Here is a 19,032-nt window from a genome sequence, read left to right on the forward strand (position 1 = left end):
GGGCGGGGTCATCGGGGCGGGCCGGGCGGCCGGGGGCGGGGTCATCGGGGCGGGCCGGGCGGTCGCGGGCCTGTGACGTTGCGGCGCCCGGAGAGCCGCGTTCGCACGCTTGTGGGAGCCGGCCCACCAGGCCCAGATTGCTCACGCCGTCGCCGAGGCAGCTTTCGCGGGCTGACCGGAACCGGAGCACCCATGGGGCTGGGGCCGCGCTCCCCCCACAAGGCCGGGCGCCGGTTCCCAGCTGGTGGCAAACGGGGGCGCGGGGCCCAGGGGTCGGGGCGCCCCTCAGGCCCCCAGCGACAGCCCTACCCGCCCCCGGACGGGCGCTCGCCGCCGGCTCACGACGCGCACCCTCACCTGAGCCCCGAAGCGCTGGGGTACTTCCGCCGGGCGCTGTCGGCGCTGAAAGAGGCCCCGGAGGCCGGAGAAGAACGAGGTGGGGAGGCTCTTCCGGGTGGGACCGAGGGGAGGGGTTTGCTGGGCATAAAATTCAGTGCGGGCGAGGGCTTTGGGTTCCCGGGGCTCGGGGACTGTTTCATCTCTCGTGTCCTCTTCCTCACTTCAGCCCCGTGGTTAAGTGATGGAACATAACCTTCTCCTCCTCTCAGTCTCTTTAAAACATTTCTTTCTTGTCTTTCCAGAGCTGATGGTGCACAATGTTTTGAAGGAAGTGGAGGCTCAGGCCCTCGCCTTGGCCACAAACAGGACTGGCAGTGAGATGCTGCAGGAACTGTTGGGGTTCAGCCCCCTGAAACCTCTGTGTCGAGTATTGGCTGCTCTGCGCTCCAACTTGCGCAGCGTGGCCTGCCATCGATGTGGGGTCCATGTCTTGGAAAGTGCTTTGCTGCAGCTGCCTCGATTGTTGGGGAGCTGTGAGGAGGAGGAGGCGGCTGAGGAGGAGGAGGAGGAGAAAGAACCTCCCTTGGACACCCTGGAGGAGCTGGTGCTGGGACTAGCCTCTGAGGTGTGTGATGATTTTCTCTTCTACTGTGGAGACACACATGGCAGCTTCGTGGTCAGAACTCTGCTGCAGGTGTTAGGAGGGACTCTTCTGGAGTCCGAGAGAGCCAGACACCGGGGCTCCCGGTCACCTGGTAAGTATTACAAGACAGGGAAGTGGGCCGAGAGGAAAGGAGAGTGTAGGAAGTTCAGAGGAGATAGTGGCAGAAGAGTAATTAATTCTTCACGACCTTGAAGAACTAACAGAAATTAGTTAAGGGCTTAGCGGGCCCAAGATTAGTGTGCTGCAGAGGCCCAGCGGTAGGGTGCGTTTAGGGAAAGCTAAACATGACACAGTGTACATTTGTATTTAGGCACGTATTGGATGTTAGCAGAAGATCAGGAAATAATACCCTCACTACATGCAACCCACTCTAATATTTCCTTTCCTTTTTTATTCTGTTCTATTCCATTAAAAAATCACGAAATTGATTTCGTGATTCATTCATAGGCAGTGAGCTAACTTTTTAAAAAATAGGAAATAAGGTTAGAGAATTTAGATAAGGCCTGATTTTGGGACATCTTGAATTTCTGGCAGAGGAGTTTGGACTATCATCCATGATCCATAGGAAAGCTGGTTGAAGTTTCTCAGACAAATTGAAACAGAAATGTGGTCTCAATCCAGTCATCTAGATGAGAAGAGAAATTCAGTTGTGTTCTGCATTTTTAAGCTAAATCATTGTTCATCTGTACCAGCAATTTTCAACTGGTGTGCTGTGATACACTGCAAGAATATTTAAAACATGTGATAAACTCTTATTTAGTCAGGGGCACTGACCTCATTTCCCTTAGATTGTCAAATAAAAAAGAAAAAGGCAACACCTAATACAATAATAGCTGTCCAGTGTGAATGAATCAAAACTATACATATATTTTTGTCAGGTTGGCAAAGATATATTTTTTTGTGTGGTGCAGAATTTTAGTAATTCATTTATGTGTGCCATGAGATGGGAAAGGTTGAAAATTCCTGACCTTGGAATTCTCCCTCTGGTATGGTGGTTTGTGATCTTGCCACTTGATCTTCCTTCAGAAGCACAAAGGACTCCAACTCGGGAATGTAAACCAGCTGATTTTGAGGTTCCTGAATCCTTCTTGAATTGTCTTCGGGACCTGAGTTCCTGCTTTCTGAAGGACATTGCTGGTAAGGTGGGAAATAGGAGGAGGGGCTAGGATCTACTTTTCTGGAGGTGATTATCTTCAACCTAGTGACCTGGTGCACGAAATTCATGCACATTAAAAGGGAATTAATTAGAGGAAACAATTTAATATTGCTATTTGCCTTTTCTCTATAATAGAAGTGTCAGAGATGAAAGAAAATTAGTAAAACGTATATAAAAAAAACCTTCCTCCTGTCAGAGTCTGGGGCTCACCACCGGACCCAGAGTCAAGTGTGTGTGTGTGTGTCCCCCCCCCCCCATCCACATGCACCTCAAAATCGTGTGAGACCCAGACCTGGCTACCACCCCCACTCCCCCAATTGGGCTAGATTTAGTCCCAGCCAGTCCCACCCTTGTCAGCCCTGCTAGGCAGCGGGCGGGCATAGCTTCAAGTCCCTTGGCCTGGCGCCAGGATAGGGGACACAGCCTGAGATCCCCTGTAAAGTCCCACTGGGTGTTGGGCACTGTCTGAGGTCCCCCAGCCTGGTGCTGGGGCAGGGGGAGCAGCCTGAGGTCCCCTAGCCCAGCACTAGCATGGGAAGCACACCTTGAGGTCCCCCATCAAGCCCCGCCAGGTGGGGGGTGTGGCCTGAGGTCCCCTGTCAAGCCCTGCTGAGTGGGGGGCATGGCCCGAGTTCACCTGTCAAGCTCCACTGGGTGGGGGGCATGGCCTGAGGTCCCCTGGCCTGGTGCTGGGGTGGGGGGAGCAGCCTGAGGTCTCCTGTTAAGTTCCATGGGGGCGGGGTAGGGCGTAGCCTCAGGTTCCTGCTGATTGCTCATTAAGGCTCCTTATAGGATCTTGGCCTCAGCTGTGGGTGCAGCCATTTTTGCTATGGAGTGATGGTCAATTTGCATATTCCCTCTTTATTATATAGATAATATAAGGCCCTTACTTAGTCTTCTTTTCAAATCTGATCTGATTTGTGTTGCAAAGACTCTGTATACCCGTTGTCCATGGTTCCTTGTACCTTGTTTGAGGTTGTACATGTTGTCTGGATTTTGGGAAAGCTACCTTTATTATTTCTGCTCTCTCACAACAGTGTTTATCACTGACAAGATCTCCAGCTTCTGCTTTCAAGTGGCCTTACAGATCTTACACCGCAAACTGCCCCAGTTGTGTGCCCACCTCTGTAATGCTGTGATTGACTATCTGAGTAATCGCAATTCCTCAGCAGATGGCAGGTAGGTCAGGCCTCAGGATTGATTGGGATTGATGGGGTGTGTATAATAAGTGAGGTGTGTAGGTGTTTTGGATGGAGTGGAGTTAAACTACCTTCTCTTTGTCTCCAGCCCCCTACTGCTATTTCTGCGGGATCAGACGAGCTCCAGACTTCTGGAGCAGGTGCTGCTGGTGTTGGAGCCCCCGAGGCTCCAGAGCCTTTTTGAGGATCATTTCCAAGGGCAGCTGCAGGCCATGGCTGCGCATCCCATCGCCAACTTCCCTTTGCAGCGTTTACTAGATGCTGTCACTACCCCTGAGCTCGTGAGTCCCTGGGAACTTGGCTGGGTCTGTTTCTTTACGCTGTTGCTTCTGCTAGTTCTTGTTCATTGGGCCTTATTTTATGGTATGCCTATCTCTGACTGTGTGCTGGCTGTTCTCCTTAAAAAGTTATTCCTGGAGGTTTCCCAGAGCATAGGGTGAAGGTGTCTTCTTCCCAGAAAGGATTTGCTTTGGCTTTTTTCAAAAGTCAATACCAACAGGAGACTGGCTTAACCCAAGTTAGCAGCTTGAGGTTCCACCCAGACTGGGTACTTGGCTACAAATCCAAATGAGCCCTGGAGCTGCCACAGCTTCTCTTGCCAGGGCATGTTTCCTCTGGAACTCATGGGTTGGGAGTTAGAGTGGAAGGTTTGATTTTCATTCTCCTTTACCCTGACGGTATGGTAGTTTAATGTCCCCTCTCCAGGTGAGGCAGCTCCTTTAAGACTACACTCTTGTTCTGAACCTTTCTTATCCAGCCCAACCAAAGTCCTGACATTGGCAATGCCTTTTTTATCTTACCTAGCATTTTTAGTTGTTTTTGGCAGAAAGATTTCTCTGAATAACTTAGTCCACAGTTACCAGAATGCCAAAAATTCTTTACCCCATGTCTCCCCACAGCTGTCCCCCATATTTGAGGAGCTGAGTCCTGCCCTGGAAGCTGTGCTGGCACAGGGTCACACAGGGGTAGTCATTGCCCTGGTGGGAGCCTGCCGCAGAGTTGGGACCCAGCAAGCCCAGGTTCTGCAGCTGTTGTTAGAGGTGAGTGGGTGTTACTTGCAACCCATTTATGCCCTTGGTTCAAATTCTATCTCTTAAGACTTATCGAATCTTTAGTCATTGTATCTCTGGCCCCAAGATATTCAATGCTCAGGGAGTTCATAAGGCAGGGGTCCTCAAACTTTTTAAAGTGGGGGCCAGATCACGGTCCCTCAGAGAGCTGGAGGGCCGGACTATATGAACTACTAATTCCTACTGTAACACCTCAGCTGCGCTCACTGCCCAAAAAACCTGGCGGGCCGGATCAGACTCCTCTGCAGGCCGCATGTGGCCCGCGGGCCGTAGTTTGAAGATGCCTGTCATAAGGTAACAAGGGGAAATTAGGCCAAATCCATCTCATAGCCTTAGAATGAAAATTGTCTCCCAGCCGAAACCGGTTTGGCTCAGTGGATAGAGTGTCGGCCTGCAGACTGAAAGGTCCCGGGTTCGATTCTGGGCAAGGGCATGTACCTTGGTTGCAGGCAAATCCCCAGTAGGCCCCCTACTGCAAGAGGCAGCTGATGGATGACTATCTCATTGATGTTTCTAAATCTCTACTCTGTATCTCTCTCCTTTCCTCTCTGTAAAAAATCAATAAAATATATAAAAAAAAAAAAAGAAAAAGAAAAAAGAAAAATTTTTCTCCCAGAACAAAGAGAGAAGCTTATTTAAGGAATAAATATTTATTGACCCCTGTTACATGTATAGAGGCTGGAGATACAGCAGGGCAGACGAGATCCTATCCTCATGCATCTTATATGCTTGTGAAGTTAGGCATTCTCACCACTCCTAAATGCTTTCCCTTGTCTAGGAATTCAGGGTTAAAGTCAGTTCTCATATTCATTATGTTTTGTCTTCTCATCTAGGCATTCCACTGTGCAGAGCCCTCTTCCCGGCAAGTGGCCTGTGTGCCTCTCTTTGCCACTTTGATGGCTTATGAGGTGTACTATGGATTGGTGGAGGAGGAGGGGGCAGTGCCTGCAGACCACCAGGTGAGGTAGGGGAAAGACCAAGCCAGTGCCTGATTGGGGACCAGGTCTCCCTGGGCTTAGGAAGCCTCTCACTATGGAGGTGAAGGTGGTGAGAGCTCTGACTTCATCCAAGTGGAGGTGGCATTTTGGTGGCTGCCTCCTGATTTCCTATCCCTGTTCTCAGGTTGAAATGGGCACAGCCAAGGCCCTGGGGGAAGTGACAGTCCTCGGATCTCTACTGCTCCAGCATCTGCTGCACTTCTCCACTCCTGGCCTTATCCTTCGAAGTCTGGGTGCCTTGACAGGACCACAGTTTCTGACTCTGGCCCAAAGCCCTGCTGGTTCCCATGTGCTTGATGCTATCCTGACCAGCCCTTCTGTGACGCGCAAGCAGCGCCGCCGTGTGTTCAAGATCCTAAAGGTTAGACTCTGGCTTCTGCTTTGATTCCTCCGCCATTACCCATTTAGAGCTTCCCCCGGACTGTCTTTCCTAGACTCTTTTGACTCAGTCTTTAAATGGAAACTCCACTCCCTCCTGCCCTCCCCAGTACATTTTTAAGAACTGCCCTAGGGGGACCTACCTTGTCTGTCTCAATGCAGGGACAGTATGTTGCTCTGGCTTGCTGTCGCCATGGCAGCCGTGTGTTAGATGCCATCTGGAATGGAGCAGCCTTGGGGGCCCGGAAGGAAATTGCTGCTGAGCTGGGTGAGTACCAGCGGGTCTCTTTCCAAACTTCCTTTTCCTTACTCCAAATGGCTGGGTGGCTGGGTGGTTGGGGGATGGATTTAAATTCAGCAGAGACTTCAGTTCCAAAGGGTGGTTTGGCCATGGTGCTTAGCAGTCTGCTCTCCCCTTCCCTCTGTTGATTGTGCAGTCCTATGTTCTTACCCTCCTCCCAGTTTGTTCTTTGGAGAGTGAGGGGTTAACTTCATCCCAAAGCAGACCCAGGGACCAGGTAGAATGGAGAGACCTTCACCCCAAGTAGAGTCTCTTCAAGCATAGGTGGTGACTGCATGCTGATACTGAACATGATGGTTCCCTTTGCAGGAGAGCGGAACCAAGAGCTGATAAAAGACCCTTTTGGCCACCATGTGGCTCGAAATGTGGCCCTGACTACCTTCCTGAAGCGCCGAGAAGCTTGGGAACAGCAACAGGGGGCAGTGGCCAAGCGGAGGCGGGTTTTGAACTCAATTCTTGAAGACTGAGGCCTTCAGATCTGGGACTGGGTGTTGATGGGGGAGGAGGAACGAGTGTATCTATACTCCCCTTACTAATTTAAATCAAAGTCATTGAAGTCAAAAAAGTGTTATTGATAAACATTTTTATATTTGTGTTGGAAATGTCTTTGTTATTCTTGGGGGGGAAGGGTATGAAGAAATAAGAGATCTCAAGGTAAAGTCCAGGAGGGCTGTCTTCAGCGTGCTGGGGAGCTCAGTGAGAGGTGTAGGAACTCTAGAGGCAGCAGCAACCAGTGCTATCAAGATGCCTGGGGCAAGGTTGGGCCTTTCAGGGTAGGTGGGAGGCTGAGAGGATGGCTAAGGAGGGACAGCATTCTTCAGGAGTGGGTACAGGCTAGGGGTGTAAGGTGCTATGCTGATGGGGTCAGAGGGCAGTGGAAAACCAGGTGAGTTATCTAGTCTGCACTATCTGCAGGTCCCTAAACGGGATGTCATCACAGTCCCTACAGCCATCTCTAGGGCAGAAGCTCTGAGCCCCTTCTCAGTAGGAATGAAGGTGACCCTGCTGCTGCCAGTGTGTAGCCCCTTCCACTACATGGCGAAGGGTAGAGGAAATTCCCAGCAGCATTTGGCCCAGGCCATGCAGCAGTGTGGAGGTCCATCGGAGGAACTCCCTGAAGGACAGAGACAAGAGGCAGTCAGATGGCCAGGAGGACATAGAGCTGGGGGGTGGGGCTGGGGGTTCATAATTGAGAGCTAATGGGTTAGGTGAGTGCAGGAGAAGGAATTAAGGAACTGAAACTGGGGATGGGGAAGTAAAACATTTTGGTCTCTGACCTGAGTACTTTCTTTGGGCCAAGTCCTTGAATGTCACAACTCATGGAGTAGAGCCCGTAGAATGTGGCTTTGACATTCAGGCTCCCAAAGAGGTCTCGAGGGTTTTGCTTGTACACGTCAAAGGTGATGCGGGCGATGTCCTTGCTGTTCTTGGGCTTCTCCCGGCCCAGGCCATACGACAGCATCCCACTCTGAAGAACACCCCACCCCCATGAGTGCAGTGGTCCCTCACATCCACCATCAACCCCCATCAGTAGTGGGACAGACCCACCCTTGCCTGGACTGTTAGTCCACCATAAGGTGTCCTTAAAAACTCCTTACCTCTCTCATCACTTCTGCCCTCATGATGAGGGGTAGGCAGGAGGATAGGCTTGGGGGAGATATAAAGGATTGGTGGCCTAAAGCAGCCCACCCGGTACAGGCCTCACCCTGCTGGGACTCCAGCTCTGCCCAGACTCCAGCACCATCAGGCATGTGTCATCCTCCAACAGCTGGAAGAAGTCCTCACTCTCCACGGCAGTCCCATCCTCCTCTAGCACCAGGGTTAGCACTCCGCGCAGCAGCAGGGCCTCCAGTGCCTGCCCAGGAGCAAGAAGCAGGAGGGAAATGGCAGAGCCTTCCCTCTACAGCTGCCAGCATCTCCTGGCTGGCCCCAGACACTGGTTGATGTCCCAACTCTACTTCCTGGTGCTTTGCCATCCCTTCAAACAGCTCCAGCTCTCTGTTCTTTCATTGGGGAACCCTCACTGGGAGCTGACCTTTTTCCCTGTTTGCTTCTGCTTTGCTCCTACCATGTTGTTATTTACCCCTGCTCCCCTCCAAGTCACTCCTGATTAGGAATTGGAAAGCTAGCCAGGCTCTCTTGAAGTCCATCCTTTGGGAGTGGGCATAAGACATTATGCTCATGGGGCCTGATGCAATGGGATCTTATCTCCCACCTTGCTCCCCTACTCCCTACATAGAGTTCTCCAGAACCGTTTTCAGTAATAATGACCATCTTTTTGTCTTTACTAGTGCCAGGTACCTATGTAGCACTTTACATACATTATCCTCCTTTATTTTCTTCAACAATCCAAGGAGGTGTATTATTATTATTCCCTTTTTATAGATGAAGAAATTGACATTTTGACTTCTCCCCAACCAGAGGGTAAATAGCTTAAATCACCCTACTTAAGGAGACAGAAATTCAATTAGTGCCATTTGCCAACCACACCCAAGGACAGATGAAGTTAAGAGAATAAATTTCATTTTTGGTACATCAACATAAAGCTGATGAATATTCTATTGAGATCTGCCCCTAAAATCTCCCCTAAACACCCAGCTTTTTAAAACCCCTCAAAAATGAACGCACCAGTGGGTGCTCTCACCCCCAGGAGTACTCAGGTGCCCCCTCCCCCGCAACTTCCCCAACAGTCATGCATCTCCTAAACTCAGGGACCCCACCAGGCTTGCAACCAGTGCAGCAATGGGCAGCGGCAGCTCATCCCAGACAAACCGCCTGAACCTGTCTCCAAGGCCTCCTTTGCTCTGCCTTCTTAGTCAGCCAAAGCAGACCAGCCTAGGTTCATTTTCCCAGGCCTTTCTTGTTTCACATCCTAGCTTTAACAATTTTCCTCTAAAATTCAGAAAAGAAAGAATTTTTGACATTTTTATAGGTTAGTAGCTTCCTAAGGTTTGACAGAAGAAGGCGACAATCACCCACCTCAGGATTTGAACTTGATTTGTCACACAAATTGCCAGTCCACACTATCTTCTAAATCCTATCCCTCCAACCCTCCCTACTCCTTCACCTATCCCCAAAGAAAAGCCAGCTTCTTGGTGGAAAAATAGATTGACCAAAGAAAAGCCAGCTTCTTGGTGGAAAAATAGATTGACCAAATGCAGCAGAGATCATTCCCCACCCCTGTTCCCCCCCCCCCGCCCCCCTCCCCCCACACACCTGCTTTAGTTTTCAGAGGGAGGGGTAGCTGCATAACCTCAGCCCTTTCTGCTGGTCATTCCAAGTTCTCGCTCTTTGAGCCCCTTGGATAGGAACCCAGGGACTTGGCTCACTCACCTTGTCTAGCAGTTCCTGGCGGGTGGCGGCTGTCAGACCTTTCCGTGTGGTTCGTTTGTGATCACAGACTCGGAAAGGTCGCTGGGGTGGTGGAGCTGAGGTCAAGACCCTGCGGCCAAACTCAGAGCTCATATTGGATACTGACCTGGTAGATGGGAAAAAAGGTCAAGGAATGAGGGGTTTGCTGGGTGTAATGGGATGTTGGGGGTGATGTAGCTGGAGAGTTAGAGAAGGGGGGGTTTGGGTTGTTGGATTAGAGTAGCCTAGGGAGAGAGGCGGGTGGTAGAAGCTGGATAAGCCCACTGTGGAAAGTGGAGTGGGAGGGAAAGGGGTATAGATTCATGAGCTTCCAAGGGGCTGAGTGGAGATTTGTTGCGCTGCCCCTATCCCCTGTTAGAGTGGAGAGGAAGATCAGTAGTCACCTGAGCAGGCTGCTGGGGTTCATGGCAGAGAGGTACTCCATGGTGTAGGGAAAGAGCAGAAGAATTCTGGGCTGGGTTGTTCTCGGCTGTGCTGGGCTGAAGTCGTGATGTTTTCTGTTACAGAGCTGGGACCTCAGCCCCAGTGAGGTGGAGGATGAGTCAAGCGGACTCTGCCCCCCCCCCCCCCACACACACACCTCCTCCCCCTCAGGGCCTGCAAAAAGGGCAAAGTCCCAGGGGAGGGAGAAGAGGAGGGGCCTAGATGGAGTCCTGGAAGAAGGATTGAGGCCCTAAGTTGCCAGGCAGAAGCCAAGGAAGCGTTGTGTGGATGTTGTCTCTGGTGGCAGCTTGTGATGTGAGGTCAATGGTAACTATGTAAGAGGGTGGCGAATTTCTAGGTATAGAAGCTACATTATGTGATTTGTGCTGTGCATACTGCCACCTACTGAAAAATCCATAAACTGCTGCATTAGAAAAGGGAGGCGGGGCTGAGGGTGAGATCTTGGGTAGGGCGTGGAGAAATGGGAGGTGAGGCAGTGTGTCTGGGTGGGGCGCCAGAAGAGGATGGGTCCTGATCCATGGACCACCAGGATCCTGTGGCAAGGGCCCTCTTGCTTTCCTGCGCCTTCCTTCGCGGTCTAGGGAAGCAGCTGGCTCACTTCTCTGATTTAATTCTGCAGAACTGCCTGCTTCAACCACTCTGGATTTCTCACTTTTCTTCTTTGGCCACTTAATAGGCATGACGATGTGAAGGGGGAGTGTCCTCTGATGGCATCAGGACTTTAGCTTCTGGTGCTCCACGCCCCATCCCTGATTTCAGCGGCAGTTGTGCTGGACTAGTTGCGTGGATGTTCAGACTCTCACTGACAATGAATTCCTCACTTGAGTGCAAGTGTCTGCTTTTCTGCCTAGAAGCCTCGTTTGAAGCCTTGGCAGTCTGGCCTGCCCCCTGACAAGTGCAGGCTTCCAGTGTGTATAGGAGTGTCAATGCCTCCTCTTTCTCATTCAGTGGCACTTCTTAGACATTCCTGATGCCTACTGAGGGAGCTCAATAACAATCTTATTGGTTTTCCTCTTCCCTCTCTTCTCTCACTCCTGCTTCCCAAGCTGTGTTGCTGTGTCTATGAGCTTGTTTGTGGCTTCCTGATTTATATCCAACATATGAGTGAAATCATATGGTTCTTGTCCTTTTCCATCTGACTTTCTTCTACTCTTCTTCTGGAAGTTTAGTTACACTTCTGTTTGATCTCTAATATTATCCCACAGGTTTCTGAAGTTTTGTTCAGTTATGTTTAATGAGTACAGGATCACCTTAACTCAGACTCTGATTTGGAGGGAACCCAAAAGGAGACAGTATTGGTGTTCTGGCTCCCAAGGAACCCCCAGTTCTGGCTGCTGACTGGCACTGGCCTTTCCCCTTTCCTCAATGTTATCAATGAACCAGGTCCCCTCAAATTTCTTAATTTCCAAGTTTTGGCCTCACTTCTCCACCCAGAGAAAGGTCAGCATGTCTCTACCACTGTGACCTTTCCCTTTTTCTTGTACCCTGGTGCAGCCTAGGAATGTGGTCTCTTCATGGTTGTGTGCGGTAACTCCTCAGCCAGGTTATATGCCCCTCACGCCTCCAAGCATCCCCCCCAGGCCCCACAGGATTTAGCACCGTGCTTTATACTGAAAGCTGTCATTGACAGCCCAGTGGGAGCCCTGAGGGTGGAATGACTGGGGCAGAGCCCAAGGCAAGAGGGGTAGGTAGGAAGCTGAGGAAAAAGCAGGCTCAGCAGGATTAGGAGTCTAGAAACAGGGAAAGGAAAGAGCAGCAGGGAAAGTGAGTAGTTTGGGTCACCTTTTATGCTGAGTGCAGACCAAGGAGGCCAGAAAGCATAAGGCTGCAGGGTGAGGGGGGTTGGGACCAGAGCTGGGGGAGGGATCCGCACAGAAACAGGACCCAGGGTCAGGGTTCTGCAGTGTCCCTACTCACCCACCTACACAACCAGGGAGCCTTATCTGCACCCCTACACTTATCCTGTTTCCTGGGAGGCAGGACCTCACATGCCTGGACGAGTTAATGATGGGAAGGAATACGATGAGGGAGGGGCCCCAGGCAAGGCCCCACCTTAATCCTCCCCATTCTCGCCTCACCCACTGCACATCTGACAGGCACCGGACAGGAGTAGGCAACAAGCCCATAGCTGTTTGCCTTTCAGCCTCCCCAGGACTCTTGTGGACCCTCACCCTGCTAGCTCGAAGCTGGGTAAGTAGATCTGTCCAAGGGCCCTTACTCACCACCTCTCACTTTTGCCCTGAGGCATAGGGAAGGGGCTGGACAAAGAAGAGTAGAGGTGTGGAGGTGGAGGTGGAGACAGCCTGGGAGTCAGGACTGGGAGTCAGCTCAGCTGACTGAGAGCAGGGGATCTGGGTTCCAAGAGGTAGTGTTTGAGCTGTGGCTGGGGTCCCAGAGGAAGCCAGGGGTCCCAGACGGAAGAGAGGCAGGTGTCAGGGAAGCGAGGGGAGGCACCGTTCCTTCTCCCCTGGCATCAGGGGTCACGTTGGCTTTTGCCCCAGCCCCTGAATGAGCTCCCTGGCCCTTCCCAGCCCCCTGTAGGTACAGAAGGATGACAGACTGCTACCGCCCCCCGGGGAACGAGACGCTGCTGAGCTCTCCCGCCTCGCGGGCAACAGGCACGGTCTTCCTGCTGCTGGCGGCGCTGCTGGGGCTGCCAGGCAATGGCTTCGTGGTGTGGAGCCTGGCAGGCTGGCGGCCCGCGCGGGGGCGGCCGCTGGCGGCCACGCTGGTGCTGCACCTGGCGCTGGCGGACGGCGCGGTGCTGCTGCTCACGCCGCTCTTCGTGACCTTCCTGGTGAGGCAGGCGTGGCCGCTGGGCCAGGTGGGCTGCAAGGCCGTGTACTACGTGTGCGCGCTCAGCATGTACGCCAGCGTCCTGTTCACCAGCCTGCTCAGCCTGCAGCGCTGCCTCGCCGTCACCCGCCCGTTCCTGGCGGCCCGGCTGCGCAGCCCGGCCCTGGCCCGCCGCCTGCTGCTCGCCGTCTGGCTGGCGGCCCTGCTGCTCGCCATCCCGGCCGCCGTCTACCGCCACCTCTGGGGGGGCAGCCTGTGCCAGCTGTGCCACCCGTCGCGGACCCACGCCGCCGTGCACCTGAGCCTGGAGACGCTGACCGCCTTCGCGCTGCCCTTCGGGCTGGTGCTCGGCTGCTACAGCGTGGCGCTGGCGCGGCTGCGGGGCGCGCGCTGGGGCTCCGGCCGGCGCGGCACGCGGGTGGGCCGGCTGGTGAGCGCCATCGTGCTGGCCTTCGGCCTGCTCTGGGCCCCCTATCACGCCGTCAACATCGTGCAGGCGGTGGCCGCGCTGGCTCCGCCCGAAGGGGCCCTGGCAAAGCTGGGCGGAGCGAGCCAGGCAGCGAGGGCCGGCACCACGGCCCTGGCCTTCTTCAGCTCCAGCATTAACCCGGTGCTCTACCTCTTCACCGCCGGCGACCTGCTGCCCCGCGCCGGCCCCCGCTTCCTCACTCGGCTGTTTGAGGGCTCTGGGGAGGCCCGAGGGTGCGGCCGCTCCAGGGAGGGGACCATGGAACTCCGAGCCACCCCTCGGCTCAAAGTGGTGGGGCGGGGCTTGGGCAACGGAGACCCGGGGGGCGGGGCTGCAAAGGACAGCCAGGAATGGGACCCGTGACACCAAATCCTGCTCTTCCCTGTCCACTTCCATCACCCCTCAGAACTCAGAGACCAATCGGGAGCCTTGGGAAGACTCTGACCAGTTTGGATCTGTCGGGGCAGAATTATGTACCTGGGCAGGCCCAGGTTCCTCCAAACTGAGGGATTGCCAGGGATGATGGTTCATGCTAATGAAATTGTGCACTTGCAGGTTGGCATGTGCCCATGTGCCAGAGCTGCTAATTTGTTGCCAGCAGTTATTGTGAAAGACCCTGTGCAGCCATTACACCATGGCTTAAGTGTGCTCTCCCCAGGTTCAGCATGCCTGCGTTGCACTGAAGCCACCTGGTTTCCCTGCGGGGTCAGGCCAAGGCTGGGCAGTGGCCTTGACCCATCCTCCCCAGCTCAGGTGGCCTACTTCCCTCAGGCCATACAACCACTCTGCAAATAAGGGGAGAATGAGGAAATAAAGGTATGGGTGCTTGGGTGTGGGGTGGGGATGAGATCCATTCTCTGGGATCTATAAGAGCCAAGAAGGGGGGTGGAGGACTGACTGGCCCTGGAAGCTGAAAGTCAATCTGTGGGGTTTGAAAGGAGCGTTTTCCTGTCTGCCTTGTGGTTGGTGCAGTGGGGGAGGGGCCGTGAGAGTCCGAGACTTAGCCTCCTCTTTGAATCTAACTCTCCCCACAAAGGTCACCTGACTCAAAAAGAGCCCAGGAGCAGGCTCTCAGATATCCAGAGGGCATTTGGGGTTGGAGATGAGGGAGTATGAGGAAGAGTGTGGATATCTGGAGGACAGGAAGAATTTTTCAGGGAAGTACCATCTCTCCTTTCTCCTTTTTTCTCTCTCCTGATTGCTAGCTGTTCCTCATCCGTCCTCCCCAACATTTCCCAGACCCCATCTTTTGGAATTTCTTTACCTCTAGGCTTCAAAACTGTTCTGGATCCTGATACTTTTGAGTTTGGGGTGCAGGATGAGAGGCACACGCATATGGTTACTAGGGTGACCAACTTGCGGTTTTAGCAGTGAAAGTCTTTTATCCTAGTCCCTTAAGTCCCTGGCCAACCAAGATGGTTGTTAAGTTCTGGTCAACCTGACTGTTACCCCCTGTCCTGCCTTAGTGACTGTTCATATCACCCAGGTAGATGCAGAGATAGCAAAGGAAACCCAGCCCTCAGGGTCACGCCAGGGCCACCAAAACGGGTTGGGATTAGAGCTCTCGACTTGGGGGACAGGGATGCTTAGCGTGTCTAGACTAGGGTGGAAGAAGGAAGGTCATTGACAGAAATGGAAATGGGGAGCAGCTTGTGTCAGATGGAACCTCTGATTGACCCCAGAGCTTCTGCAGAGGCTTCCTCTGTCCTCAAGCACTGGGGAGGGGGGTTCCTAACTTCCTCTGTCACATATTTCCCGACTAACACATCCTCTGTGGTCAGAAAGCCCTTCCTCAACTCTGTGGAGGAACCTGTGTGCTGTGGTTTCAGTCCATTTCTTTTCATCATATCCTGACAGCTACTGAGTGAACTCTGCTCTGGCTTTTCTCAAAGCAGACAAAGTGGGGGCATCGCAAAGGTAAGGGACTTCCATGACCACTATTACACTCTGCACATTTCCTGAGAGTGATTGGGTTGGAAAGGAAGCAGGAAGGCTCATGGTCAGATGGAAGGAAAGACTTCAGTTCTTAGCTTCTTCAGGAGAGTTCAAGAAGAGGAGAAAAGGGGAGAGTGACCCTTTCCTGGCCCTGGTTTCCCCTCTTGTCAGAACAGGCATGAAGTACCATCTCCCTCATGCCTTTTCCCTATGCTCAGCCTCTACTGCTATATGGCGGGACTGGACAGTTGGCTGTGGGGAGGTAAGGAAAAAGGCAGTACTGACCTTGCCCAGTGCCCAGATTTTAAATCCAAACTCATGTGTCAGGGTAGCCACATGGGCAAGCACAAGGCAAATGGTTGGGGAAGGGGAAGAAATTGGCATTCTGTGTGATTGGACTTTGGCTTCTACCAAGAGAAGGGAAAATTGATTACCCTAGAATGAAACCAATTCCTTTAAGTGAAGGGAGCGACTGGGTTGCTGGAAGAGGGACTTCTCCCTTCAACTCCACTCATGGCTTGAACGAAAGCCAAGAACAAGGTGCTGACCTCTTTAGGTGATGATGTTACAACCCAAACCTGGAACCTAACCACAGCTGTACCCTACATTTCCTATTACTCTAAAAATCTACTTATTCATACAAATGACAAATATTCTCAACATTCTGCCCTCCCAATCCGAGCCCACTTCCCCTCTCTGGCTTCCCTCCCTCCCTCCTCCTATATGACACACTTTATTATTCTGTTCAATGAGCCAGTCTAGACCTGCATATGAGGCCACACCCCAGCCTACTCACTCCTGCACCCCTTGTTCTTCTCTCCCTTCCCCCTTTTGGGCACTTCTCATCAAGTCCCACCCCTGAGGGTCCTCCTTCCAGCTGGCCTCTTCTGGACCTCAAAAACTATCCTCCCTCCTGGTGAAGGGAGGGGGCAGGAGTTTCAGCCCCACCCTCAGGAAGATGTGTCTTCCTCCTGCCGTGTGGTACTTCCTCTCCGAGTGACTTAGCTGACAGCATCCAGACCTGGGTTCAGACCCCTGCCACTGAGACCGATCCGGGGATAGACTCCGCCACTCTGCCCCGACCCTGGGATTGACACCAGCTTCCAACCAGTGCCCAGCAAAGCCAGTAAGTAAGGATCCTGGGAGCAGGGGATTTGGTGGAGTAGGGTGGGGTGCAGCCATGAGAGAAGGTACAGAGAAATTTCCAAAAGAGCCTGACCAGTGGTAAAAAGATTTAGGAGGACTTGTTCTTCTCTCCTCTTCATGAACTCCTCCCATCCCTGTTATTCCCGGTGGGCCCTGGGCATCTCTGGGAGAGTGGGTCGGGGATTGGAGGACATCCATGGGACTGAGGGGACTAAGGACTTGGCAAGGGACAGAGGAGTTAGCCTTTTAAAGGGTGCAGCCCTGAGAAGGAAATCTCCCCAGTTTGGCTCTGAATCGGAGGGTCTCCTAAGGGAAAGAGGCAGAAAGAGTCCAGACATGCTACTGCTGCTGTTGCTTGGTATTTTGCAATTGGGTCTGTGGGCCGGAAAGAGCCATGTGGCTTGTTTAGGCAATTTGTCTTTCTACTCGGCCAGATCCCTTAAGACAGACTAGTTGGCCGTGATAAGGACAGTATATTGTGAAGGTGCACCGATGCTGCTGATTTAGAGAAAGACTTGAATCCTCAGGCTCAGTGTGTCCAGGATTTCAGAAAACCCTTGGATCCCTCGCTCACGCACATGTCCACCTCGCCCTCCAGATCCTTGCCATGGCCACGAACACTACATCTCCTGCAGCACCCTCCTCGCTATCCTCGCTAGCTGTCATGGCTATCACCCTCCTGTCAGTGGCTCTGGCTGTGGGGCTGCCCGGCAACAGTTTTGTGGTGTGGAGCATCCTGGTAAAGATGCGAAAGCGCTCGGTCACCGCCCTGCTGGTGCTGAACTTAGCCCTGGCGGACCTGGCCGTCTTGCTCACGGCCCCCTTTTTCCTCCACTCCGTGGCCCGAGGCACCTGGGTGTTCGGAGTGACCGGCTGCCGCCTGTTCCACTATGTCTGCGGGGTCAGCATGTACGCCAGCGTCCTGTTGATCACGGCCATGAGCCTGGACCGCTCGCTGGCGGTGGCCCTCCCCTTTGTGTCCCAGAAGCTTCGCACCAAGAAGGTCGCCAGGTGGCTGCTGGCCATCATCTGGGCGGCGTCAGTCCTGCTGGCCACGCCCGTCATCGTGTACCGCACCGTGGTCCCGATGCCCCCGGACAACAGGAGCCTGTACTGCTTCCCGAAATACGACACGGAAGGACACAGGGCCTTCCACCTGCTTTTCGAGGCCGTCACCGGCTTCCTGCTGCCTTTCCTGGCCGTGGTGGCCAGCTACTCCGACATCGGGCGCAGGCTCCGGGCTCGGCGCTTCCGCCGCAGCCGCCGCACCGGCCGCCTGGTGGCGCTCATCATCCTCACCTTCGCGGCCTTCTGGCTGCCTTACCACATGGTGAACCTGGCCGAAGCGGCCCGCGCGCTGGCCGGCCACCAGGCGGGGCAGGGGCTGGTGGGTAAGCGGCTGCTCCTGGCGCGCAGAGTGCTGATCGCGCTGGCCTTCCTGAGCAGCAGCGTGAACCCCGTGCTGTACGCGTGCACCGGAGGCGGCCTGCTGCGCTTGGCCGGCGTGGGCTTCATTGCCAAGCTGCTGGAAGGCACCGGCTCTGAGATGTCCAGTACCCGACGCGGGGGCACCCTGGGCCAGACAGGGAGGGGCGCCCCCACCCCCACTGAGCCTGGCCCAGCCGAGAGCCTCACTGCCTCCACCAACCCTCTCGATTGAAGCAGGCCCCGAGGGGGGTGGGGTGGGGGTGGTGGTGGTGATGGAAGGGACACTTGCTTTCCTCCTGGCGGCACGCCCCCACGCTGGCCTGACCCAGTTCTGCACCCCGAGGAGAAGGTCTGTGGGTGTGGAGCGGAAGAAGAGGAAGGGGAGGGGCAAGTAAGGGCAGTCAGCTCCTGGGCAGCTTTGTAATTAAAGCCAAGTCTGAAATTGGGTTAACCCTGTGTGTGGGACATGTGTGTTATGGGGGATAGGTGTCTTTGTGGGGGTCGTTCTCGATAGTGGAGAGGCACATCCTTTAGTTTACCATGATTTTCAGTCTTGGAAGGGACACGAAGACAGATATAGAAATGACCCCCCCTCCACCACCACCACTTGCCCCATTCGGATAAGGGTGGCTTGCAGATCACACTTAGAACAACACAGGTTTGCAGACTCCTGGAAGAGCTGGCCCGGGAAGATCACCCATGTGGACTCATCACTCCAGACTCCCATTCAGCCTACCTTCTGAGAAAAGTTAGCACCGTCTGTACCCAGATGCTAGTGATAGTTATCTTTGTCAGCATGACTCCAACTTCCTGCTACTAATCTTCATCCTCTCAGTGGTAGGTATTCAAGGGGATTGCTTTCCTTCCCTCCATCTTCCAAGAAGGCCTCACTTGAGAACCAAGTCAGCAGATCTTATCTTAGGTTAGAATTCAGATGAGCATCTCACAGGGTGGGGCAGAGGGTACTCTGGTCACCCTTAGGAAATGAAGATGCCCCAAAGGGAAAGGGATGAGTCATTCTTTTCTAGAGATGACTGTTGTCTTAGAGCCCCTATTCTGACATTTTAGGAAGATGGTGGCAGCAGTGGTAGTGGTCTACTTTTTAAATCTTTCCCATAAAAAATAAAAAAAAAACAAAAAAGAAAGAGCAACTAGGAAAAAAAATTAAAAATCCGTGTGCAACATCTGCAACAAAGCCTCATGGATCCCAAAATATGAGCAGTTGGGAATGAACCATAGATGTTTCAAGACCCACATAATATCAGCAGAAGGGAGCAAGGGGGCATCTAAGGGGCCTGAGAACAGGAGAGCCCCAAGGTGCCTACAAATCCTCACTG

At 53.4% G+C, this 19,032-nt stretch overlaps 4 protein-coding genes across 6 annotated transcripts; 3 read left to right on the forward strand and 1 right to left on the reverse strand.

The window, feature by feature from the left end:
• Positions 1-59: 59 nt before the first annotated feature.
• Positions 60-6,699, forward strand: NOP9 (NOP9 nucleolar protein). 2 transcript variants are annotated; one of them, XM_084888832.1, is made up of 10 exons: positions 60-436; positions 642-1,094; positions 2,033-2,140; positions 3,197-3,338; positions 3,447-3,639; positions 4,258-4,398; positions 5,262-5,387; positions 5,551-5,787; positions 5,967-6,072; positions 6,415-6,699. In XM_084888832.1, the coding sequence occupies exons 1-10, from the start codon at positions 193-195 to the stop codon at positions 6,570-6,572; spliced, it is 1,908 nt and encodes a 635-aa protein (XP_084744958.1). In that variant the 5' UTR covers positions 60-192; the 3' UTR covers positions 6,573-6,699. The 2 variants fall into 2 exon arrangements, with proteins under 2 accessions (XP_084744958.1, XP_084744957.1); XM_084888831.1 differs by having other exon boundaries at positions 61-436; positions 2,030-2,140.
• CIDEB (cell death inducing DFFA like effector b) lies at positions 6,672-10,283 on the reverse strand. Its single transcript, XM_084888893.1, has 5 exons — positions 9,861-10,283; positions 9,439-9,583; positions 7,811-7,960; positions 7,383-7,573; positions 6,672-7,219 (listed from the first exon to the last, which is right to left on the reverse strand). Exons 1-5 carry the CDS (start codon positions 9,899-9,901, stop codon positions 7,087-7,089), a joined length of 660 nt encoding a protein of 219 aa, XP_084745019.1. The 5' UTR covers positions 9,902-10,283; the 3' UTR covers positions 6,672-7,086.
• Positions 10,284-11,993: 1,710 nt separating this feature from the next.
• On the forward strand, positions 11,994-13,771 carry LTB4R2 (leukotriene B4 receptor 2). The gene is made up of 2 exons (XM_084888886.1): positions 11,994-12,111; positions 12,453-13,771. Exon 2 carries the CDS (start codon positions 12,473-12,475, stop codon positions 13,547-13,549), a length of 1,077 nt encoding a protein of 358 aa, XP_084745012.1. The 5' UTR covers positions 11,994-12,111; positions 12,453-12,472; the 3' UTR covers positions 13,550-13,771.
• A 2,296-nt stretch (positions 13,772-16,067) lies between these two features.
• LTB4R (leukotriene B4 receptor) lies at positions 16,068-18,812 on the forward strand. Of its 2 annotated transcripts, none has more exons than XM_084888892.1 (2): positions 16,068-16,247; positions 16,866-18,812. In XM_084888892.1, exon 2 carries the CDS (start codon positions 16,875-16,877, stop codon positions 17,925-17,927), a length of 1,053 nt encoding a protein of 350 aa, XP_084745018.1. In that variant the 5' UTR covers positions 16,068-16,247; positions 16,866-16,874; the 3' UTR covers positions 17,928-18,812. The 2 variants fall into 2 exon arrangements, with proteins under 2 accessions (XP_084745018.1, XP_084745017.1); XM_084888891.1 differs by having other exon boundaries at positions 16,110-16,247; positions 16,795-18,806.
• The last annotated feature ends 220 nt before the right edge of the window (positions 18,813-19,032 follow it).

This window comes from Pipistrellus hanaki (genome assembly GCF_964339955.1).
Source record: "Pipistrellus hanaki genome assembly, chromosome: 1".
Classification (NCBI taxonomy): Eukaryota; Metazoa; Chordata; class Mammalia; order Chiroptera; family Vespertilionidae; genus Pipistrellus; species Pipistrellus hanaki.

Coding starts and splice junctions, on each gene's coding strand:
- LTB4R2 (XM_084888886.1), top strand. CDS start 12,473: ATGACAGACTGCTACCGCCCCCCGGGGAACGAGACGCTGCTGAGCTCT.
- NOP9 (XM_084888831.1), top strand. CDS start 193: ATGGGGCTGGGGCCGCGCTCCCCCCACAAGGCCGGGCGCCGGTTCCCA. Junction 437..641: donor GGAGGCCGGAGAAGAACGAG/GTGGGGAGGCTC, acceptor TTGTCTTTCCAG/AGCTGATGGTGCACAATGTT. Junction 4,399..5,261: donor TTCTGCAGCTGTTGTTAGAG/GTGAGTGGGTGT, acceptor CTTCTCATCTAG/GCATTCCACTGTGCAGAGCC.
- LTB4R (XM_084888892.1), top strand. CDS start 16,875: ATGGCCACGAACACTACATCTCCTGCAGCACCCTCCTCGCTATCCTCG.
- CIDEB (XM_084888893.1), bottom strand. CDS start 9,901: ATGGAGTACCTCTCTGCCATGAACCCCAGCAGCCTGCTCAG. Junction 9,584..9,860: donor AACCCCAGCAGCCTGCTCAG/GTGACTACTGAT, acceptor CCCATCTACCAG/GTCAGTATCCAATATGAGCT. Junction 7,961..9,438: donor GCCAGGAACTGCTAGACAAG/GTGAGTGAGCCA, acceptor GCTCCTGGGCAG/GCACTGGAGGCCCTGCTGCT.